Source organism: Talaromyces stipitatus, genomic scaffold (assembly GCF_000003125.1).
Source record: "Talaromyces stipitatus ATCC 10500 scf_1105507295555 genomic scaffold, whole genome shotgun sequence".
NCBI lineage: Eukaryota > Fungi > Ascomycota > Eurotiomycetes > Eurotiales > Trichocomaceae > Talaromyces > Talaromyces stipitatus.
In genome coordinates, this window is record NW_002990116.1 from 470,087 (window position 1) to 489,775 (window position 19,689).

The following is a 19,689-nucleotide window of genomic DNA, read 5'->3' on the forward strand; positions in this document are numbered from 1 at the left end:
ATCTTCTTTGTACCACACAATCAGTATGAATAATCCATTGCGGTAAAGAATAGTCGGCATCAGAGCTCAACTTGTGTTACTTGTGGTTAGCTAGATATGTAGGGCTAAGTGGCCTACGGCCACGGACTAACTAATATCCGGTACGGCGCTACAGCGCCGCATGATTGATATTGGCTAGAGAAAAATGTTGGAATCACCTAGACCAAAAAGCTGCGCGCTTACTAGGATGATCTAGTATGGTAAGATATAGAACAGAGATCAGGCAGGGTGAGGCGGGATTCCCAACAAGAAACAATACTATTTATAGTTATGATCGCTGTATTATCAACAACTTAATACTAAGTAAAAAAAGTAGTATGCAAACCACCGGAGTCAACCATAGCATTTTGGCTTACTTTCTGTGTCTGATCTCGGGTGTTCCTAACTCGGCGATAGGTTGCAAAAGCCAGACAACCATATGCTCAGGTTATTATACAGGCAGAAGGTTACTGTCGGAACGTGTGAATATCAACCCTAGACGTTTCGGCACCGGGATATTAGTTAGCCCGACATGGCACGTGCGTGCAGTGTACATAGTATATACTGTATCTAGCTAGCTATTCCCCGTCCCGTTTACTCTTGGGGGTCAGTCATCAATATTAGGAATTCCACACCATATTGACCAGGCTCGTCAGCTTGTCGGATTAGCTGTTCTACGTATCTAGTGTTGGTGACCTAGATCTAGATACACCGACAGTTACAGTTACATGGATATTTCACGAAGATTCGAACACTATAATTAAAAGTAATCGGCGTCCGCAGGTTCTGACAATGTACGGCAACGAGAGCCATACCACGACTTGTTATCGAAGTAGATGTCATCATCGTTTTGAACTGACTAATGAAGCAGGCTTGAGATTATCAGAGAACCCCAGTGACAAAATCGTTTACCTGCGCCGATTTCACCAGGGGCTCCACAATCTTCCCAAAGTCCCTATGTGCAGGATCTTTCTTCAGATAATAGTTTCGATCCTGTTCGTTCTTGAATTCCTCGATGAAGATATGAGTAAATCCTCCCTAGAGTTTCCCAGATGAATCTGATTCCGCGAAGTCTCATAGATGCATTACATACTGTTAGCTTTTCGAGACTGATATTTCTTCCTGCCATTTGTTTTGTGATATATGGCTTTTGAGAATCTGAGCGCACGCAAAGACCCTTGAGGGACGACCACCGGTTGTATACCTAGTTTCAATAAGTCATAATCGCCTTTGAAGATGGTAGGGCTAGAATATTACATCTTCCACTTGTTCAGCCGTCACCTCTTCTTTGAATTCGATCATCACGATGTGGACTATGCATATTTCAAGCGAGCAAGGAATTGTAAGAAAGCTAGTAAGAGACTATGGCGCTGTGTCGAAACACTGGATGCTCACAATTTGCACGACTATTTGTAGATCAACATTTAGAGATATAGGCCGAACATATTATACAAAGCTCCCAATACTAGGGAAATGTCCCGTTACTGCTTTAAAATGGCAGGGCTAGATGACAGTGACATTACCCGTCTTGTAACAGCGCGCTACTCGTGTAATTACACACGTACGCATGATTATCAGGCATAGATCGTTGTTCCTCCGAGCCTTCGTCCGCCGCATATTGTACTTTTCGGCGGTCGAACCGTCTGTATCAGGAATTGCAACCTAACCTATATTACTAATATCATTCCATCTCTTTATTGCTGTTCGGACGTTGGAAGCGCTCAATTAATTTAAACCTACCGCAATATCCGCTACATACGTTGCCACAGAAATGGATGATTACTGTGAAAATAATACCGAGTCAGAGGCCAAGCGGAGAAAGATCCGTAAGGGAACAAGGAGCTGCTGGGAGTGCAAAAAGCGCAAGATGAAATGCGTGTTTGTGGACTCTAGCACTCCAGCTGATGCTAGAGCTATCTGTATCGGCTGCCAACAACTGAGGAGCTAAATGCGTCAACCAGGAGTTCGAGTTTTTGCACGCAGAAGAAGATTCCAGCCGATCAGAGAGAAAAGGACGCCGCAGGGTGGGCAGCCAAGATCGCGTCGCAAGAGTCGAAACCTTAGTCGAGCAATTGATCAGGAAAGTGAATCGCGATAGACCTTCCGCCGACGGAGGCGCACCCGCAACTAGCCAAATCCCTGCACGAAATCATGAAATACCTACTCCCACATCAATTGATTTAGATTCGGCACGTTTCTTGCATTTATACGAGCCCTCGACTGTATGTGCACTGTCCGAAGCCTAGCGTGCCGTAGAACCGTCACTTACTTCGTTAGGGTCATGGTGCGGCAGAAACTGAGAGCAAATATGAAAAGCTTTCTCAGATTTAACACGAATCATTGCCATCCAGTGAAGTCATCGAGATAATACACAAAGCCCGCGACAGAAGACCCATATTTTTCCATGAGATCCTAATCACCCCATATGCTGTTCTCGAGCAGAACGGCCTCGACCTAGCTAAAAGTTCGCTCAGAACACCTGGCCCTACTTCACATCCAATATTGAAGGACTACAGTGTATGATGATGGAAAGTATGTACCAGGCTAATGGCGGGAATCTGCGACGAAGCTGGATAGCCAATCGGAGAGCTATGGTCATTGCGCAATTGATGAACCTCCTTCGAAGTGACAGCCGGGCACAATACAAGGCTCTCGACCCTGGAATCAGGGCTGATCCACGATTCATGTGGTTCCGAATTGTCTTCCATGACCGCCACTTGTGCCTCATGTTGGGGCTTACACAAGGCTCCCTCGACCAGAGCATGGCTACTGGGAAAGCTTATAAAGACGACTCCCCTATAGGCCGTCTGGAGCGTATGCACTGTACCATCGCATCTCGCATCTTGGAGCGTAACGCGTCTGGTTCGAGCTCTGATGACTTCGAGCTGACACAAAGCCTTGATCTTGAGCTACAGAAAGCGGGTAGAAGCTTGCCTAGCAAGTGGTGGCTGATGCCAAATTTGGCTATTGTCGCCGATGACTCGCTGACTCTCTTTTGGAACATGGGACAACTGTTCAATCAGCTGTACCATTATAATCTGCTCAACCAACTCCATTTGCCCTACATGCTTCGTTCTTCACCTGAACGAAAGTACGAATATTCTAAGATGACCTGCGTGAATGCTTCGGGGGGGATACTCTTGCGGTTTATAATGTTCCGTAGTTACGACAGGGCTGATTTTTGCTGCCGGACGGTCGACTTCTTTGCACTCATGGCGGCTATCACACTACTCCTGGCGCACTTGGACAGCGAGCGTCTCACACAGACCGGTAACTTGCTGGCCCACCAATATCTTAGTGACCGTGCCATGATAGAGCAGGTGCAGATGAACATGGAACAGATAAGTTGTGTGAATGGAGATGCTCTGAGCGCTCAAAGTGCAGATTTGTTGCAAATATTGCTGGTTATCGAAAATGAAACTGCAGTCAGCATCAGCACGGAGCGTCAGCGTGCAGACACCAGACAGGGAAGTTTTACAAGCAGGCGAAAACAACAATGGCGTTTTGCGGGTGCAAATACCTTACTTCGGGATCGTTAGGATTGCCCACCAAGGAGTTCTTTCTAAGGAAATGGACAGCTCAAAACCTCCTGCAAGTTATGATCAATCCAATGTGCTAATAAATGGTATGCTCAATATCGAGAGCCCAGAAGTTGCTGGGAGTGCTTTTGATCATAATCACTTCGGTAAAAAGTCTTTCGCGGAGTCAATGGCCGGGGCAAGTTGGAGCTCTGTCGACAGTGTTGGTGGTCTGCCTGCAGCGTTTACATCGCGGTACCAGTATGTCGTTTCGGACACTGCCCTGCGGCAGTACGAAGGTCCTGGGTTAACTGCCGGGTTGGACGACTGGGCATTCCAAGGTGTTGACATGGCTTTCTTTGACAACCTAATGAAAGGAGTCGATGAGGGAAATTGCTTTTGAAACGTAGGGGAATAACACCCTTGAATACAAAACATTGCAAGATGTACTCTACAAGCTACAGAATATCAACTAGTCTCTTCAAACAGGTCACAACTGTCGAGTATTCATCCTATCCGGCAACATGGGACGGTACAAGTACCTCCTCAGTCTCATAGCTCCAGCCCTCAGCCCTAAACCCTAACGGGATACAGAGGGCTACGGTCTAGAGTACTTTAGAATTGCATTGAATTGCCCGAAGCTCAGTGCTCACATTAACCGTTCCCTAAGTTACACCAAACCCTGAAATCTATATCATACTCGTGTCTGAATCTCGGACTTCAAGAGTTCAGTCGTTGAAGCTGAAGGTCGAGACACAAGCATCTCTGTAGCTACAGATAGATAGAATAGCATGCTTGGTGGCCGCGATCGTCGTAGTTGCATACTTAGTGATGACTGGGAAGCTTTTGACTATGCGACATGGAAGAATTCTGGATAGAGTATATTAAAACTTGTCTATTAGACTTGGGGTCCTTACCTATAGCCATGCACAAATCATATATAGGGAGAGGGTCGATATGTCCCATAGCTTCTCTATGGGCTCCTTATCGTTTCCGCCCAGCACTGGCCCCAAGATGGCCAAAGCAAAGAAGATAGACTTTGAAACAAGGGGTGTTTTTTCACATATGGGTTGACTTTTCCATGGTGATCTGGTTCATGCAGGTATATAGTTTATAATCCTAGCAGGCTACTATCAACTATCAGCTACATCGTTCTTCGTAGTGGTGCTAGGCTGTCACCACGCAACGCAGAAGATACAAGCTCGGCAGCGTCAACGAATTTCAAGGGAGCTGTTAACTAAGGAATGGGTATCAACAAACAATATGCCGACGGCTGTCTTCCTGCATACATTAGCTAACACCATATCGGCCATTCAGTCTTGGGTGGTCGTTGCTAGACACTAGTCTAGACAGAACTCTCGGATAATAATTGTCGGGGTCAACCATTTACGAATTGGTCAATCGGGGCAAGATGATACTATGTCAAGGCTGAGTAATACTCTTCGTTGGTGGTTCCTAAGCGATAATCTGTAGATATATTCATTGACGGCATTTCATTAGCAAAAACCGACCGACATTGTTCTTTCTCTAAACGTACTTAGTCTCTAAGATCTCTGTCACTTGCATTAACTGGCTGAGGCAGCTCGTGTTAGAAAACTTCTATCATATTCTGCTTTGTGTTCTGTTCCTGCCACTGGTCGTCCGCCCCGATGCCCATCTATACTCCTACTACAGGTTTAGATTCCGACTTAAACTCACCTATGATGAAGCTCATCTACTTTGGCAGACTTTCCCGAGGACAACTTACAACACTTGTTCCGTTGCTTGCATAATCACAGCAAGGACAAACATCGCTCACTTTTAGCCCAATTTATATACGAAGCAACTTGGGCCATTAATGAAGAAGTTCGAAAGCTACCAACAGAGCTGAAGAAGCTTACTCCACCATTCGAGACCCTCTTTAGCTGGTCAGAAAACAAAGAACTTCGGGAGGGCTTGATCTGTGGCGCCATAGATGGAGTGCTGCTAACTATCGTACAAATAGCGTCTTATGACAGGATATCACCTGTCTCACGTAGATGCCTGCCTGAGTGCCATATTGGGACGAGCCCGCATTTAGTCGAGGTGTTGATATCAAATCCGGTATGTAGGTACCTACGGCTCTATGGCCTTTGTTCTTGTACATATACTACGTTTTGGTGTACATACGATATTAACCATTCAATCCTAATATTAATTTTAACCAATTGATGCTTCATAGGAAAGAGTAATATGTCAACAAAAAATTATCCTTACGTGGTAATATCTCAGTCCATGCAATGTAATCAATGCTGTAGAATAAAAAAACTCCCCAAACCGCCGTTTCCGAAATATGAAACAAAGCAAGAAGAAAAACACCTACCAATATGCGAAAAAGCAAAGAGAAACCAAATCAACAAACCCCTCCCCCACAATAACCCCGCCGTTATTTACATATATCACCAACATAAAAACACATTTCAAAACAGGTTGGAAGTAGATTTTGCGTGCCTATTCGGGCTCATGTATGCACTGCATGCTGAAGACCTGGAGACAATATGAAAAGGAGAAAAGTACATCCAAGGAGTAGAGAAACAGAGATAAATGGAGCAAGGGTATCGTGTCAGCTGATTCGAGAAAACTGTGCAGGCCAATTCCGGTTTTATCCCAGAAACAAATCGTTCCGGGATTCAATCTGTCCAATCAATCGTGTAATCGCAGCTGAAATATCTATTATATATTATGCATTCTTCGTCATGTGTATTGACGTCGAGGAGTAAGTAATCGGAAGTGTTGTTTATATGCCGCAATCATTCAAGGATATTCACACCTCTACCTTGAAGGTTGACAACCGCAATCTAAAATCTAGTTAGCCTTGCAGTCGGTGGATTTCCCCTAAAATAAATACCTTCTTGTCGTATCCCATTGCAAGCTTCTTGCCATCTGTATCCCATGCAAGGCTACGATACGTCTCCACAACAGTAGAACCATTTTCCCCGTTCACGGGCCTTTCCAAATCTTCCTTTGTGGAACACGGAGGACATGACCAGGTGGCCAAGGGTTCATCCCCACGATCCGGATTCCATATGAAAAGTCTATCGGTGCTAGCAGCCGCAACAGCATACCCATCCGGAGAGAATGCCAAGGCTAGTGCTGGAAGACCCGGGGATAGGAATAGCGTGTGCAAACAACTCATCTTCTTCGACTCGAGATCGACTTTCCATATTTTCACGGTGTCGTCAACCGATGCGGAAGCGAATGTAAACGAAGTGCTAGTATTTGCGTCTTGGTCTTGGTGTTTGGGTCGGACCTCAATCGAAGTGATATCGGCACGATGCGCATCCTCAACAACGATTTCGTGAGTAGGAATCCACAGACTGCCGGCAGAACATGCAGCTGCGACGGCAACTGAGCCACTGCCAGTTTGGACGCCGCGAATATAGGTCCATTCGGTATTCGACTCCCGGGATTGATATCGATTGATGACTTGTAATGTTGGGTCAATTTCACATTGCCACACCGAGCCTTCACCTGATACAAAGATATGATTATCGCCCGCCCAGGTAATATCGTGAACAAGTCCATCGATTGTTTGATATGACGGAAATTCTTCGGGTTTAATAGAGTCGTCCCAAAGGGATAGCTCCGAGCTCTTATCCTTTGACGAAACCACCACCATGTGGGTGCCTTTAGGGGCCCAATGGAGTCCATTGATCATCCCTGATGCCGTTGGTAATAGGTCCACAACACTTCCGCTGCTGTCGTACATCTGAATAGACGATCGGTGTTCATTATAAGTGGCGACAGCAAATTTGTGACCAGAAGGTTCCCACGACAGCGCGGTCACCCAACTACCATCGCCTTTGCTGTCGAAGATCTTCTCGGTGCTTGGCGCTGCGCCGGGCGCCAATTTCCACAAGGTACAGAAGCTATCACCAGCCGCGGCTAATATCGACGAATCATAGGGCCGCCAAGCCGATCGAGTCACGTGGTCATCACGGGCCACTTCGACATCGAGAATGACTGTGTGGGCACCAAGGTCCGCGGCCTTGGCGGGGACATATTGCACGCCAACGCTTCGGCCGGCTGTCAATGTGTCGGTGGGCATTTCTTGTTTCTCTTCAGCAGCCGGGTCCACCATCTGTATATCTCCTTCTGCATCAGCAATCTCTGTCGACGATGGAGATTTCAGTCCCGAAGATGGGACGGACACGCGCTCATGAACGACACCGTTAGTGCCAAGATCCATTGCGCTGTCATCTCCATTGGTGGCGGGCTCGAGACGATGAACCTTTCGTCCTTTCTTGACAGTAACCGTTGGCTGTGGGGTTTCGCTGACTAGGTGGCCATTGGAAGTGACGGTGGGTTCTGGAGCAGGTTTGCTTGCCGACGGCACGGATGTCGTTGTAGTTGTACCGAGTTCAGTCTGTGCTTTGAGAGTCTCACCGCGCGTCTTTAGTGATTCCATATCAAGCGGCGTTGGTCCAAAGAATGATTTCGATGGTGTAAAGGGGATAGGATTCCCATCCTGTAATCTTGTAAGATAAGAGGGAGCAGAAGTGTGGATGGCAAATTACCTGATCAAGCGATTGCTCAATTTCATGATATTGCAGGCCCTTTTGCACTAAGGATACTAAAGCATGGGTTTTTATATGGGAAGCAAATGGTAACGTCTGTGGGTTAGCCAACCATGCTCTTTGTAACATGACAGCAGCCTCTCCATGGCCTGTGCTTTGTTAGATATATCGCCCAGGAATAGAAAGGTACCTTGAATAGTTCTATCAAGGCAGGGATTAACGAACCTGATTCTTGGAGATACCTATTAAAGGATGTTAGAAACAAATAATGGACAAATATTTAATCTAGTGTAAACTTCATATAACGTACCTCCATATTAAGTAATTTACGTGATGAGATGTCAGATCCATGATCACATTGGTGTCACTGACTGCTTCGGATGATGAGAATTGTGCATGCCAAAACCCAATAAGTACGGGTGGGCCGCACGGGCGTAGCTATGCGCCTCGAGCAAATTCAGTGAGGTAGCGGCAAGGCGCAATATGCGCGTGCGTGTCAAGGCGATGGAGTCGACAGGGAGAAAAGTGCACCCGTCCAAGTGGAATCGTCGCACAATGGAAGTGCAGGTAGCGAAAATTGGACAAGAGGCCAGGGACAACGGATGCGCGGAGACAGCAAACGGCGTGGGACCAGAGAAGAGTGGAGTTACAATGATGACGGGGTGTCTGTTTGGTTGTTGCGACAAGGATGGCTGATGTAGAGAGCCGCGAGATAAGACGAGATGTTTTTTCTCTTCAAGTAAGTGATTCGAATAATGTTCTGGGACAATCGGCGAGAATGTTGATGATGATTGAATGGGAACTGGGAAGAAATTGAAGAACATTTGACTCGCACGGGAACAGAATCGCTGTGGCTTGAGATGCATGGCCTAAGGTTGTCCGCTAGGCTCGATCGGGACGAGCCTCTCCATGGTCCAGCCTGCAGGTCAGTGGTTGTATTTTACAGGCTGTTACGACTTACACAGTACACAATTAATCGTGCGCGTGTTGACTAAACATGATTTAATACGGGGATAGCTCAATACTACATGAAACAAATGCAGTAATATGTTGAAATGGGTTAAAGTTCATGGTAAGCGATAAAAATGCGAGGCTATCCATCATATGTCTGTTGGCAGTAATACAAGATATGGTATTGTCTGTAACACGTAATTTAGTCACGCTACATAAAGTTAAGGATTATCGTTAATCCTGGTCCAGACAAGCTCTGTCGGTCCCGTGATTTCGGGCCGCCAGGAAGACGCGCAATGAGGCTCACGCCTTCTGCTCAACCATACCTCGGCACTAGGATCAACTCTCAACCTACTGTAACATCGCATTCATGTCAAGCAGCTTTCCTGAATCACGGTGAGCCAGGATATCGAGATTATTCGGAGGACGAGTCATTCTCAACTTCCCCTGATTCATGGAATCTGACATGAATCTAGCAGCCAATAGGAACAGTGCGATCGTCGTGTATTCGCCTTGTATAGATTGTAATTTATCCGTTGATTTCAATGATTTGAGACTGAAAGTGAAGCTGAAAGCTGCTTCAGCCGTTCGATCTGGGGTCACCAAACAATACTTGCTCCATAAAGACACCTATCAAATAATCAAAATATATAACGTCGGAACATTTCATCCATAAATGCCAAAAGAGTCATGTTCTAGGTAAATCTGCAATTGAAGACACGAAGGAAATACGGTATCATTACTAGTGGGTAATCTGGAGGGACTACTAATAAAGCACCAGGGCCATAAATTAAGGGCTAAGCCAGACCAATGAAATCGCGTATGCTGGTCTCTCAGCCACCAACCGCTCTGGACTTTTGTCAAGTGATTCACAACCTCAAGTTCTTCCTCATCCCAATATACGGGCCAATCAGTTCGTATTTTGCGAGCGATCTCAGAGGTCGTGTCGCAATCACATAATACCTTCATCATGCCAGTCAGGATAAATCTACCTCCAGCAACACGCGCATTACTGATCAGTCAGTTGGCGCTTTCCTTCCTGTATAACGTCGCAAGATGGAGACAACTCGATGAGGGCCCTCCAACAAGAGGAGCGCAAGGCACTCCGATCGTTCCTTATCTCACGCTCGTCCCCTCGATGTTTTACTACTACCCATGGACGATCCTCACGGCGACTTTTGTCGAGCAGAATATCTTTACAGTTTTGATTAATGGAGCAACGGTTTTCTACGGCGGGAAATACCTCGAACGAGCATGGGGTTCTAAGGAGTTTGGGAAATTCATTTTGGTTGCAGCACTCATCCCAAATACTCTGATGATTGTGATTTATATTTTCTGGGGTACTGTCACTGGTAGCAGTGTTCGAGGGTACGCTTCCTGGTTCTCCTCCGATGAATGTACAACTTCTTGCGCGATGCCTTCTGACAACTCCATCACTCTCAGTCTTACGCAGATTTGCGGCGGCGTTGCACTGCAGGCATCCTTCCTCGTTGCATTTAAACAACTTGTTCCTGAACATACCGTTACGATCTTGAAGGGAATCGTCAAGATGCGGGTCAAGCATTTCCCTGCTATTTTCCTACTTCTCAATTCTATCAGCGGTATCATTTTTGGTACCGACACAGCTGCCATACTCGCTTGGCTTGGCCTTTTGACTAGCTGGACATATCTTCGCTTTTTCAAATACCAGCCCGATCTTACGGGCACTTCTACCAACGGGCTGGGATTCAAGGGAGATGCAAGCGAGACATTTACATTTGCAACCTTTTTCCCCGATGCTATTCAACCTCCAATTGCTTTCGTTACCGATCAAATATATGCGTTCCTCGTTGCCGTCAAAGTCATCACCCCGTTCTCCGCTGAAGATATTGCTTCCAGTACCGAAAATGCAGTGGCTCGTGGCCAAGCTGGCCTTCCTAGTCTGTTGAGCAACGCCGGCGGTAGTGCGCGAGGCGCAGGTAAGCGAGAGGAAGCTGAGCGTCGACGAGCACTTGCACTCAGAGCTCTTGATCAGAGACTGCAGGCTGCTACCGCTAGCAAGCCTCCCGCATTGTCTAGTCAACCTGCTCCCGCTCCTTCAAGTACAACTGCACCTACTGTGTCCTCCGGGCAGAATATGCTTGGTGAGACTACATACACTCCGGATCACTCGTGAGATACAATATTGTTTTATGTCACTGGCGCTCTTTGAGAAGTCAGAATGGATCCTTGATGTCTATATAGATTTCAGTACATGTTAATTTGATGAGATAATGCCTATAATATAGTTGGTGGACTGGCTAGCGCAGGTACACCTCATTGAAATATTTGTTTTTTCCCTCTTCTGGATAGCGTTGACAGCGCCCGTGATAGCACTTTGCTACAGTTTAAGCGTGTACTATATCATATATGACAATTTTATACTTCAAGATGAATGCTCCGATGCTCCCTAAAAGTACATGAAAGGAGGAAACTAGATTTTGTAGATGCTAATATACAAGAACGAGACCTATACCAAAAGACCATGGGTATATCAAAGCGAATTCCCGTTTTCTTTATAACTCTCGAAGCTTCTCCACCTCTCCTCTAGCTTCTTGCAGCATTCGCTCTTGGTCCTTCTTCGCCTGACGTATACCAGCGACTCGTATCCTATCCGCTTCAGACTTGATATCCATCTGTCTGAATTTCTCAAGTTGCTCTTTATCTTCCGCTGTTGGCTCCACTTCAACTGCACCCGTCAATTCCTTGACCTGCTGCCAAATCTCCTCAAAATTATAATCCTTTAAATTCAGCACAACCGCTTTCTCTGACTCGGTGGGAGAGGGTGCGAATTCGTCCTTGATGGATGCATCATGATATGCTTGTGCCTTTTGTGGTTGGACACCAGAGAAGAAAATTGTGAGTGCTGCGTGTCGTTCTTCGCCGTCGTAGGGTTTGACGGTCATTTGGATTGCTGGGTTGTAGTATTTGAGTCGGAGGAGGCATTTGCGCCAGAATTTTTGGGCGCCTATGTGTCCGCGTCCGACGGATTTGCCGTATGTTAGGTGCATGCGAGTGACGGCTGGGAGGTTGTTGAGAGGGGAGCTGATGGAGGGTAGGGTGGCTGCGCCTGTGCCGACTCGTACATTGATTAAGCGCTGTATAGGAGGATTGGGTATTAGCAAAAAGAAGCTCGGAATTGAGGGATGGTTACTGATAACGTACATGATTCAGCTTGCGCATTCGTTTAAATAGGTTGACCATCTTGGCTGTGATATAAAATTGGTTGCAGAGAGCAATTGAATGCAAGGCTGTTTGATATGCTGGACATCGGAAAAGAGCGCGAGATAATTTGAGGTCACGTGTTGATGCTGGCCGATAATTACAGGCAATACGAGATTCGTACTATAAATTACCAATAGCTATGGTCTGATTCATACACGTGATTTTATTTTCTTGATGGCTGTGATATGTTACATTTCCTATCTCCAAGCCACAATGAACAGAATATATGAGTCACTGTCTCGACATCGTAGTACCAGTACCTATTTTCTATGCTTGCACTGCTGTCAATCAATGAATCAACATTGTAACGGAGTTGTACGATCTGGACTATACCACTTAAAGCTTAGTGCAAATAAGTGCCCTTGCCGAATCGTTCTTAGTGCGGGTAATACTCTATGAAAAAGGCACTCCGCAGAGCAACCCCCACTATAAAAAAGCAGAGTCATAACTTCGTCTTATTCTCAAAGCAGTGAGCAAATCCACAGAATCTGTGATAATAGACAGAAAATCTCTTGCGGGGAGTTTCATCTTTTGTTTGAGTTCTCCCTTCGACCAACCTGAGGCAGTCGATCCATCATGGCTGCTGCCGCCGCCGAGGCCGCGGCCCTCGATCCTAGCAACAGCTCGAAGAATACTCTCAAAATAGAAAATGTAAGCCTCTTTTCTGTGCCAATGACAACTAACACGCTCCATAATGCTGAAAACTGTTTGGTCACTAACATATACCTCACAATACAGTTCGATAAGAGAAACGCCCTCCAAGCCATCGAAAGAAAATACCAGCAACAATGGAGGGACAACGGAGTCTTCGAGGTCGATGCACCATCTTTAAAGGAGATCCCAGCCGGCACAATGTCTGCAAAAGAGCTCCGCACAAAGTTTCCCAAGTTCTTTGGTACAATGGCGTATCCCTACATGAATGGAACTCTACATGCGGGACACAGCTTCACGGCCAGTAAAGTCGAATTCATGACCGGTGTTGCTCGAATGCAAGGCAAACGCGCTCTTTTCCCTCTCGGTTTCCACTGCACGGGTATGCCAATTCTTGCGTGTGCGGATAAGTTGAAGGATGAGATTAAGCTGTTCGGAAAGAATTTTGAGGGGTACAAGCCTGAGGATGTTATGCCTGAACAACCACCTGCTCCTACCCAGGAAGTTGCGGTTGATCCCAGCAAATTCTCGGGTAAGAAGAGCAAGGCTGCCGCTAAGACGGTCAAGGCGAAATATCAGTTCCAGGTACGGACACTGTTTTCAGTCTAATGGTGTTGATTATGCTAATTTAGCAGATCATGTTGAGTATCGGTATTCCCCTCGAGGATATCCACAAATTCGCCGATGCCAACTACTGGCTTGAATACTTCCCTCCCCTTGCTATCCGGGATTTGAACAGTCTTGGTGCGAAGATCGACTGGCGACGACAGTTTGTTACCACTGACGCAAACCCTTATTACGATGCATTTGTCCGTTGGCAGATGAACCGCTTGCATGAGTTGGGAAAGATTATGTACGGTAACCGATATACGATCTACTCACCCAAGGACGGTCAACCTTGTATGGACCACGACCGGACAGAGGGTGAAGGTATTGGACCGCAAGAGTATACCGCATTGAAAGTCAAGGTTACTGAATGGTCACTGGCAGCTGCTGAGCTAGTAAAGGGCAAGATTGAAGATGATGCCAACGTCTATTTCGTTCCTGCCACCTTACGTCCAGAGACTATGTATGGACAGACTGCAATCTTCTTGGGTCCGAAGATCACATACGGTATCTATAAAGTCAAGGAAAAGGAATATTATGTCGTGACTAAGCGAGCTGCTTGGAACATGGCTTTCCAAGGAGTATTCTTCAGCAGCGAGAACTTCCCTAAGACCCAGGATCAGTTGCCTTTTGTCGCTGAAGCCCCAGGTTCTACCTTTGTGGGTACATCCGTCTCGGCACCTTTGGCTGTTCATGAAACCATCCAGATTTTGCCAATGGAGACCGTATCTGCCACTAAGGGAACTGGTGTGGTTACTTCTGTCCCATCTGATAGCCCTGACGACTTTGCCACAATCGCTGATCTAGCAAAGAAGGCGGACTACTATGGGATTAAGAAAGAATGGGCGGAGCTCGAAATTTTCCCCATCATTGAGACTCCGACTTACGGAAATCTCACTGCACCAACTTTGGTAAAACAGCTCAAAATCAACTCTCCCAAAGATGCCAATCAGTTGGCCCAAGCTAAGGATTTGGCTTACAGTGAGGGCTTTTACAAGGGTACCATGCTCGTGGGTGAATTCAAGGGAGAGGCTGTCCAAACCGCCAAGGACAAGGTCCGTCAATCTCTCATCAAGAGTGGCTTGGCCTTCCCCTTCGCAGACCCATCAGGAAGGGTTGTTAGTCGAAGTGGTGATGAGTGTGTCGTTGCTTACTTGGGTCAGTGGTTCTTGAACTACGGTGAGAACGATGCCGAGTGGCAGCAGACCACTTTGAACCACGTGGTTAATGACTTGAATACTTATGCTCCGGAGACACGGAACGGTTTCGAGGCAAACCTCAGCTGGTTAAACCGATGGGCTTGCGCAAGAACCTATGGTCTCGGCTCCAAGCTTCCATGGGATCAGCAATTCCTCGTTGAGAGTTTGAGTGACAGCACTATCTACATGGCATATTACACCATTGCTCATTTGCTTCACGGCGACCGATTTGGAAAGACTACTGGTGTCTTGGGTATTAAACCGGAGAATATGATTGATGAAGTCTGGGACTACGTCTTTACAAGGCGCGAGCTCGATGATGATGTGATTTCGAAGAGCGGTATTAGCAAAGACAGCTTGCAAACCATGCGAAGAGAGTTTGAATACTTCTACCCACTCGATGTCAGAGTCAGTGGAAAGGATTTGATTCAGAACCATCTTACCTTCTTCCTCTACATTCACATTGCTCTTTTCCCTCAAGAATACTGGCCACGCGGTGTTCGAGCCAATGGTCATTTGTTGCTCAACGGAGAGAAGATGAGTAAGAGCACGGGTAACTTCTTGACCCTCAAAGACGCTGTGGATAAATACGGAGCAGACGCCACTCGAATTGCTTTCGCTGATGCAGGAGATGGTATTGAGGATGCTAACTTTGACGAGACTGTTGCCAACAGCAACATTTTGCGTCTTCACGCGCTCAAGGGCTTCTTTGAGGAAATTGTTAAGGACGAAACCTTGCGCACTGGCGCTGCGGACTCTTTCTGGGACAGGTCTTTTAACAATGCGATGAATGTTATTGTCGATCAAGCTAAGACGGATTATGCGAAGTATGCCATATCTTCCCGTGTTGCTGTACTGTTTCTGTTGATAATGATATACTTACACCGTTACAGTACCAACTTTAAGCTCGCCCTCAAGTCAGCGCTCTACGATTTTGTGAATGCCCGTGACGTGTATCGTGAGGCGACGTCAAGTGCCGGAGTAGGAATGCATCGCGATGTAATCCTTCGTTATGCCGAGCTACAAGCATTGATTATTGCCCCCATTGCCCCTCACTGGGCGGAATATATCTGGTTGGATGTCCTCAAGAAGGTAAATCACTTCAATTTTTTGTGCCTTATTCACTCACTGATTGAAATAGTCCGAGACCATTCACCGACAATTGTTCCCTGAGGTTCCAGAGGCAGACGTTGCCTTGTCAGCCGCTACGACCTACGTCCGTGACATCTCCTCCAACATCACATCAGCTGAGGTCAATTTCATGAAGAAGATCTCCAAAGGAAAGAGCATGGGTTTCGACCCTCGCAAGCCCAAGAAGGTCATCATCTATGCAGCCAAGAAGTTCCCATCCTGGCAAGAAAAGTATATCGACCTCGTCCGCGAATCCTTCGATGCCATGAAAGTCACCATCGACGACAAGAGCCTGAACGCCAAAGTAGGCAAATTAGGTGAAATGAAGAAAGCAATGCCCTTTGTGCAAGGTCTCAAGAAGCGTTTGATCGGTAACAAGGAAGCTCCCGAGACAGTCTTTGACCGCAAACTACCCTTCGATGAGTTTGAGGTTCTTAGTGAGATGGTCAAGGGATTGAAAAGGGTGACCGGAGCAAAGGAGATTGAGATTGTTGCTGTTGAGGAAGGTGGGAAGACGGGAACTGTTGTTGGTACTGGCGAGAAGAGAGAAGGTCTCAATGCTGAGAACTCGGTTCCGGGACAACCTACCTTTGAGTTTGTCAATATCGCCGAGTAAGCGGTTCTATAAAATGTTGTTATGTTATTGATGATCCAGATGAGACAAGGACTAGCCTGTCAAAATACACTGTTCATGTTCGGTGGGGCTTTTCTGGGCATGAAGTGAATTAGTCTTTTCCAGTTGTCTGCTCTTTAGGTTGAGTAGACCACAATGCCTCTGAGAGCCAGTATCTGTATAGTTTAGCAGGTAGAGTTATGATATGATGCTAAATTTGTTTTGGGGTTAGGGTTAAACGGTCGCCTAAATCGATATGCAGGCATCATGCATTGTGGATAGATACTTTATGCAGTGGATATGCTCAAATACGTACTAGTACCGCTGATTACGCTCACCGCACAGCATCCGTGACATCAATACGGTACCGAGACGCTCTGAATACCACTGCCGTCTAAGCCGCATACAGACTAGCGCATAGCTGTACGTGGCAGCCTGGCCTCAGCCACGCTTGCATTGCTTGCCTTTGGCCTGAGGGTTCAGGCACAAAGTCCGTTCTTGCTGTACCTACCGCATTACGTAGTGAACTCGGCCCATCTTCCTCGTCTTACTCGACTACATACATCTCTTCCTTTTCACTACCATATTATTTATCGTCCCTATTGGCCTGTCATTTTTGGCCACTATACGCTTCACTACACTCAGTCGCACTCGCTCGCTACTTACACTCCAGCAGTCGTCATCCCGCCTGTCACCGCGCACGTCCGCTACCTTGAGAAAGTGGCGCCAGTTGGTGCTGCCGTTCCCCGTGCCCGCCATCATCCTAGCCCGCACGAGTCGCTGAGAGCTGGCCTGGCATCACTAATCGACCGAATTTAATATCATTGCAATCGAATAAAACAATACAGCAAACATGTCTCGAGCTCTTCGGAGTGTGAGGAATGTCACAAAGGGCTATTCATCAGTCCAAGTCAAAGTCCGCAATGGTGAGTTTGCGCCACTTTTCAGGGACGTCTTTGATCGACCGTTGCAAACGCGTCGCTTGGATGTTTCGTCTCTGCAGTATTATAGTGATTGTTCGAGTTCCAAGCTAATATCTACAGCCACAAGCAACGATCCATGGGGCCCAACGGGCACAGAAATGGGTGAGATTGCCGCTTTGACATTCAACAAGTACGATTCCAAATACCATGTTCTTTTCAGCTTAGAATGCATACTAATGACTGTTGTCCCAGCCCCAGTGATTTTTATGAGATTGTTGATATGCTTGATAAGCGATTAAATGATAAAGGAAAGAATTGGCGCCACGTCCTGAAATCGCTCAAGGTGCTCGACTATTGCCTGCACGAGGGTTCAGAACTTGTTGTCACGTGGGCGAGGAAGAACGTTTATATCATTAAGACTCTGCGTGAGTTTCAGTATATTGACGACGAAGGCCGAGATGTTGGTCAAAATGGTATGTCACTTGGCTTCGAACTGATGCAACAGCTGATATTCACATATCCTAGTTCGAGTGTCTGCTAAAGAACTTACTGCATTGATTCTTGATGAGGATCGTCTGCGCAGCGAGCGGTCCGACCGGAAACTTTGGAAATCTCGCGTGAGTGGCATTGATGAAGGTATGCAAGGATATGGAGGATCTAGCGGCGGTCGCCGCCCCGACCGTGAGAAACGTGAGCGCAGAAACCGTGATGAAGATGATACAGAATATCAATTAGCAATCGAGGCCAGCAAGGCTGAAGCAGAAGAGGAACGCAAGCGGCGCGAACGGGCTGTCAGGGACGAAGACGATGACGATCTCGCCAGGGCCATCAAGCTAAGCAAAGAAGAGGAGGAACTGCGAAGGCGCGAATTAGAAGAGAGTAATGCCAAATCGTTGTTTGACGACACTCCGGTACAACCTGCCCAGGCACAGCCCACGGGATACAACCAGGGTTACCAGCAGCAACCAGCCGTTGACTGGTTCGGCAATCCTCTTGATGCGCAGCAACCTTTAACAACCGGTTATCTCAACAACCAATATGCGCAGCCTAATGGATACCAAGCTACCGGTCAAATGAATGCGTTCAGCAACGGTTTCCAGGTGCAACCTACAGGATTTGACCCGTCGCAGCAGTTCGGCCAACCACAGAACAACTTTTTCCAGAACCAATCCCTCCAACCCCAGCAAACGGCGTTCAATAACAATAACCCATATGGGACCAATCCCATGTATGGGCAGGTGCAACAGTCTCCTCAGGAAAACTATCTGCAACCTGGCAGTCACAATCCATGGGCTACTGACAAGCAGCAAGGTCTTGATGCCCTCCGACCCATGCCTACTGGTTCAAACAATCCATTTGCGTCAGCAATCAACCGACCGGTTTCTCAACCTTCCCGACCTGGTCCACCATCATTGAACACATTGGCCGAGGAGAGGGCCACTACCTCTTTCAATACCACACCATCCGGACCTAACCCTATCGCAAACTACAAGGCGCCTAACCCGCTGCAACCATCAGCAACTTCCACCAAGCCCACACGCGCCAATGACGACCAATACGCTCGACTCAACGCTCTACTCGCCAGTGGCGAGGGTCAAGATACATTTGGTAATGTCGGCGAATTACGTGTTCCAGCTCACCATACCGCTCCCGGCACATTCATCAACTCTGCGGGTCAGGGATTCGACCGACTCAACGTGCAGCAGACTGGTAGCAACCCATTCTTCAATCAACAATTCACCGGCATGCCTCAACAGACTGGTTTTGCACAGTCGAACAATCCTTTCGGTGCCCCTGGACACCAGCAACAACAACAGGGCGGGAGCTTGATTGATCTGTGATTGTAAATCCGATAGCCTATTCCTTTGCTTATCTTGTCATTCCTTCTATTTAATTTCATCGTGACGCAAAGCCGACCCTTTCATGTGTATAGACACCATACCATATCTTTACCCTTTGTCCACGGCTTCTCTGAACCACACATTGTCACTCATTAAGAGATTCGACCATCTCTATTCTTCTTCCTTTCTCATTCTACTTATTCCCCTGTCGGTTTACTTTGTCGAGATCCACCTTTCTTTATGTCAATTTGTGTTCCTGCATATTAGTCAGAGTTCTAGTTCGTTTCTTATATCCTTTCGAAAGTCGTTGAAAGCAAATGTCATCATCTTTTTGGTTTGTTAAAATAAAATCGTATATCCAGCTGTTTGACTTCGAGGGCTTTTGCTTAAAAACAAGATCGAAATATCAAGTTTTGAGATCTATTTAATTCTTTAAGTATATTACGTATGGAAATATAAT

General features: G+C 46.7%; 7 protein-coding genes across 8 annotated transcripts; 4 read left to right on the plus strand and 3 right to left on the minus strand.

Annotated features, from left to right (window-relative positions):
* Positions 1–778: 778 nt before the first annotated feature.
* Positions 779–1,320, minus strand: TSTA_112780 (uncharacterized protein; the record flags this gene model as incomplete). Its single annotated transcript, XM_002481393.1, has 4 exons — positions 779–877; positions 931–1,056; positions 1,112–1,222; positions 1,276–1,320. 4 exons carry the CDS (start codon positions 1,318–1,320, stop codon positions 779–781), a joined length of 381 nt encoding a protein of 126 aa, XP_002481438.1.
* Positions 1,321–1,789: 469 nt separating this feature from the next.
* TSTA_112790 (uncharacterized protein) lies at positions 1,790–3,939 on the plus strand (the record flags this gene model as incomplete). The annotated part of the gene is made up of 4 exons (XM_002481394.1): positions 1,790–1,894; positions 1,980–2,240; positions 2,493–3,443; positions 3,586–3,939. 4 exons carry the CDS (start codon positions 1,790–1,792, stop codon positions 3,937–3,939), a joined length of 1,671 nt encoding a protein of 556 aa, XP_002481439.1.
* A 2,061-nt stretch (positions 3,940–6,000) lies between these two features.
* On the minus strand, positions 6,001–8,525 carry TSTA_112800 (WD repeat protein). Its single transcript, XM_002481395.1, has 4 exons — positions 8,382–8,525; positions 8,072–8,313; positions 6,403–8,022; positions 6,001–6,352 (listed from the first exon to the last, which is right to left on the minus strand). The coding sequence occupies exons 2-4, from the start codon at positions 8,198–8,200 to the stop codon at positions 6,305–6,307; spliced, it is 1,797 nt and encodes a 598-aa protein (XP_002481440.1). The 5' UTR covers positions 8,201–8,313; positions 8,382–8,525; the 3' UTR covers positions 6,001–6,304.
* A 1,400-nt stretch (positions 8,526–9,925) lies between these two features.
* Positions 9,926–11,323, plus strand: TSTA_112810 (rhomboid family protein, putative). The gene is made up of 2 exons (XM_002481396.1): positions 9,926–10,390; positions 10,466–11,323. Exons 1-2 carry the CDS (start codon positions 9,993–9,995, stop codon positions 11,175–11,177), a joined length of 1,110 nt encoding a protein of 369 aa, XP_002481441.1. The 5' UTR covers positions 9,926–9,992; the 3' UTR covers positions 11,178–11,323.
* A 100-nt stretch (positions 11,324–11,423) lies between these two features.
* On the minus strand, positions 11,424–12,268 carry TSTA_112820 (50S ribosomal protein Mrp49). Its single transcript, XM_002481397.1, has 2 exons — positions 12,206–12,268; positions 11,424–12,138 (listed from the first exon to the last, which is right to left on the minus strand). The coding sequence occupies exons 1-2, from the start codon at positions 12,242–12,244 to the stop codon at positions 11,557–11,559; spliced, it is 621 nt and encodes a 206-aa protein (XP_002481442.1). The 5' UTR covers positions 12,245–12,268; the 3' UTR covers positions 11,424–11,556.
* A 573-nt stretch (positions 12,269–12,841) lies between these two features.
* Positions 12,842–16,673, plus strand: TSTA_112830 (leucyl-tRNA synthetase; the record flags this gene model as incomplete). Its single annotated transcript, XM_002481398.1, has 5 exons — positions 12,842–12,916; positions 13,004–13,501; positions 13,552–15,548; positions 15,615–15,813; positions 15,863–16,673. 5 exons carry the CDS (start codon positions 12,842–12,844, stop codon positions 16,466–16,468), a joined length of 3,375 nt encoding a protein of 1,124 aa, XP_002481443.1. The 3' UTR covers positions 16,469–16,673.
* Positions 16,674–17,262: 589 nt separating this feature from the next.
* On the plus strand, positions 17,263–19,646 carry TSTA_112840 (EH domain binding protein epsin 2). 2 transcript variants are annotated; one of them, XM_002481399.1, is made up of 4 exons: positions 17,263–17,391; positions 17,509–17,578; positions 17,641–17,861; positions 17,914–19,646. In XM_002481399.1, the coding sequence occupies exons 1-4, from the start codon at positions 17,319–17,321 to the stop codon at positions 19,227–19,229; spliced, it is 1,680 nt and encodes a 559-aa protein (XP_002481444.1). In that variant the 5' UTR covers positions 17,263–17,318; the 3' UTR covers positions 19,230–19,646. The 2 variants fall into 2 exon arrangements, with proteins under 2 accessions (XP_002481444.1, XP_002481445.1); XM_002481400.1 differs by having other exon boundaries at positions 17,647–17,861.
* Positions 19,647–19,689: the final 43 nt, after the last annotated feature.

Bases quoted from the DNA above. Each gene is read 5' to 3' on its own strand.
- TSTA_112800 (XM_002481395.1), bottom strand. From the start codon at position 8,200: ATGTTACAAAGAGCATGGTTGGCTAACCCACAGACGTTACCATTTGCT. The intron at 8,023-8,071 runs GTAATTTGCCAT...ACAAGATTACAG, and splicing joins TTGAGCAATCGCTTGATCAG to GATGGGAATCCTATCCCCTT. The intron at 6,353-6,402 runs GTATTTATTTTA...ACTAGATTTTAG, and splicing joins CAATGGGATACGACAAGAAG to ATTGCGGTTGTCAACCTTCA.
- TSTA_112810 (XM_002481396.1), top strand. From the start codon at position 9,993: ATGCCAGTCAGGATAAATCTACCTCCAGCAACACGCGCATTACTGATC. The intron at 10,391-10,465 runs GTACGCTTCCTG...CATCACTCTCAG, and splicing joins ACTGGTAGCAGTGTTCGAGG to TCTTACGCAGATTTGCGGCG.
- TSTA_112820 (XM_002481397.1), bottom strand. From the start codon at position 12,244: ATGGTCAACCTATTTAAACGAATGCGCAAGCTGAATCAT. The intron at 12,139-12,205 runs GTACGTTATCAG...CCTCCTATACAG, and splicing joins GAATGCGCAAGCTGAATCAT to CGCTTAATCAATGTACGAGT.
- TSTA_112840 (XM_002481399.1), top strand. From the start codon at position 17,319: ATGTCTCGAGCTCTTCGGAGTGTGAGGAATGTCACAAAGGGCTATTCA. The intron at 17,392-17,508 runs GTGAGTTTGCGC...TAATATCTACAG, and splicing joins CCAAGTCAAAGTCCGCAATG to CCACAAGCAACGATCCATGG. The intron at 17,862-17,913 runs GTATGTCACTTG...CACATATCCTAG, and splicing joins CCGAGATGTTGGTCAAAATG to TTCGAGTGTCTGCTAAAGAA.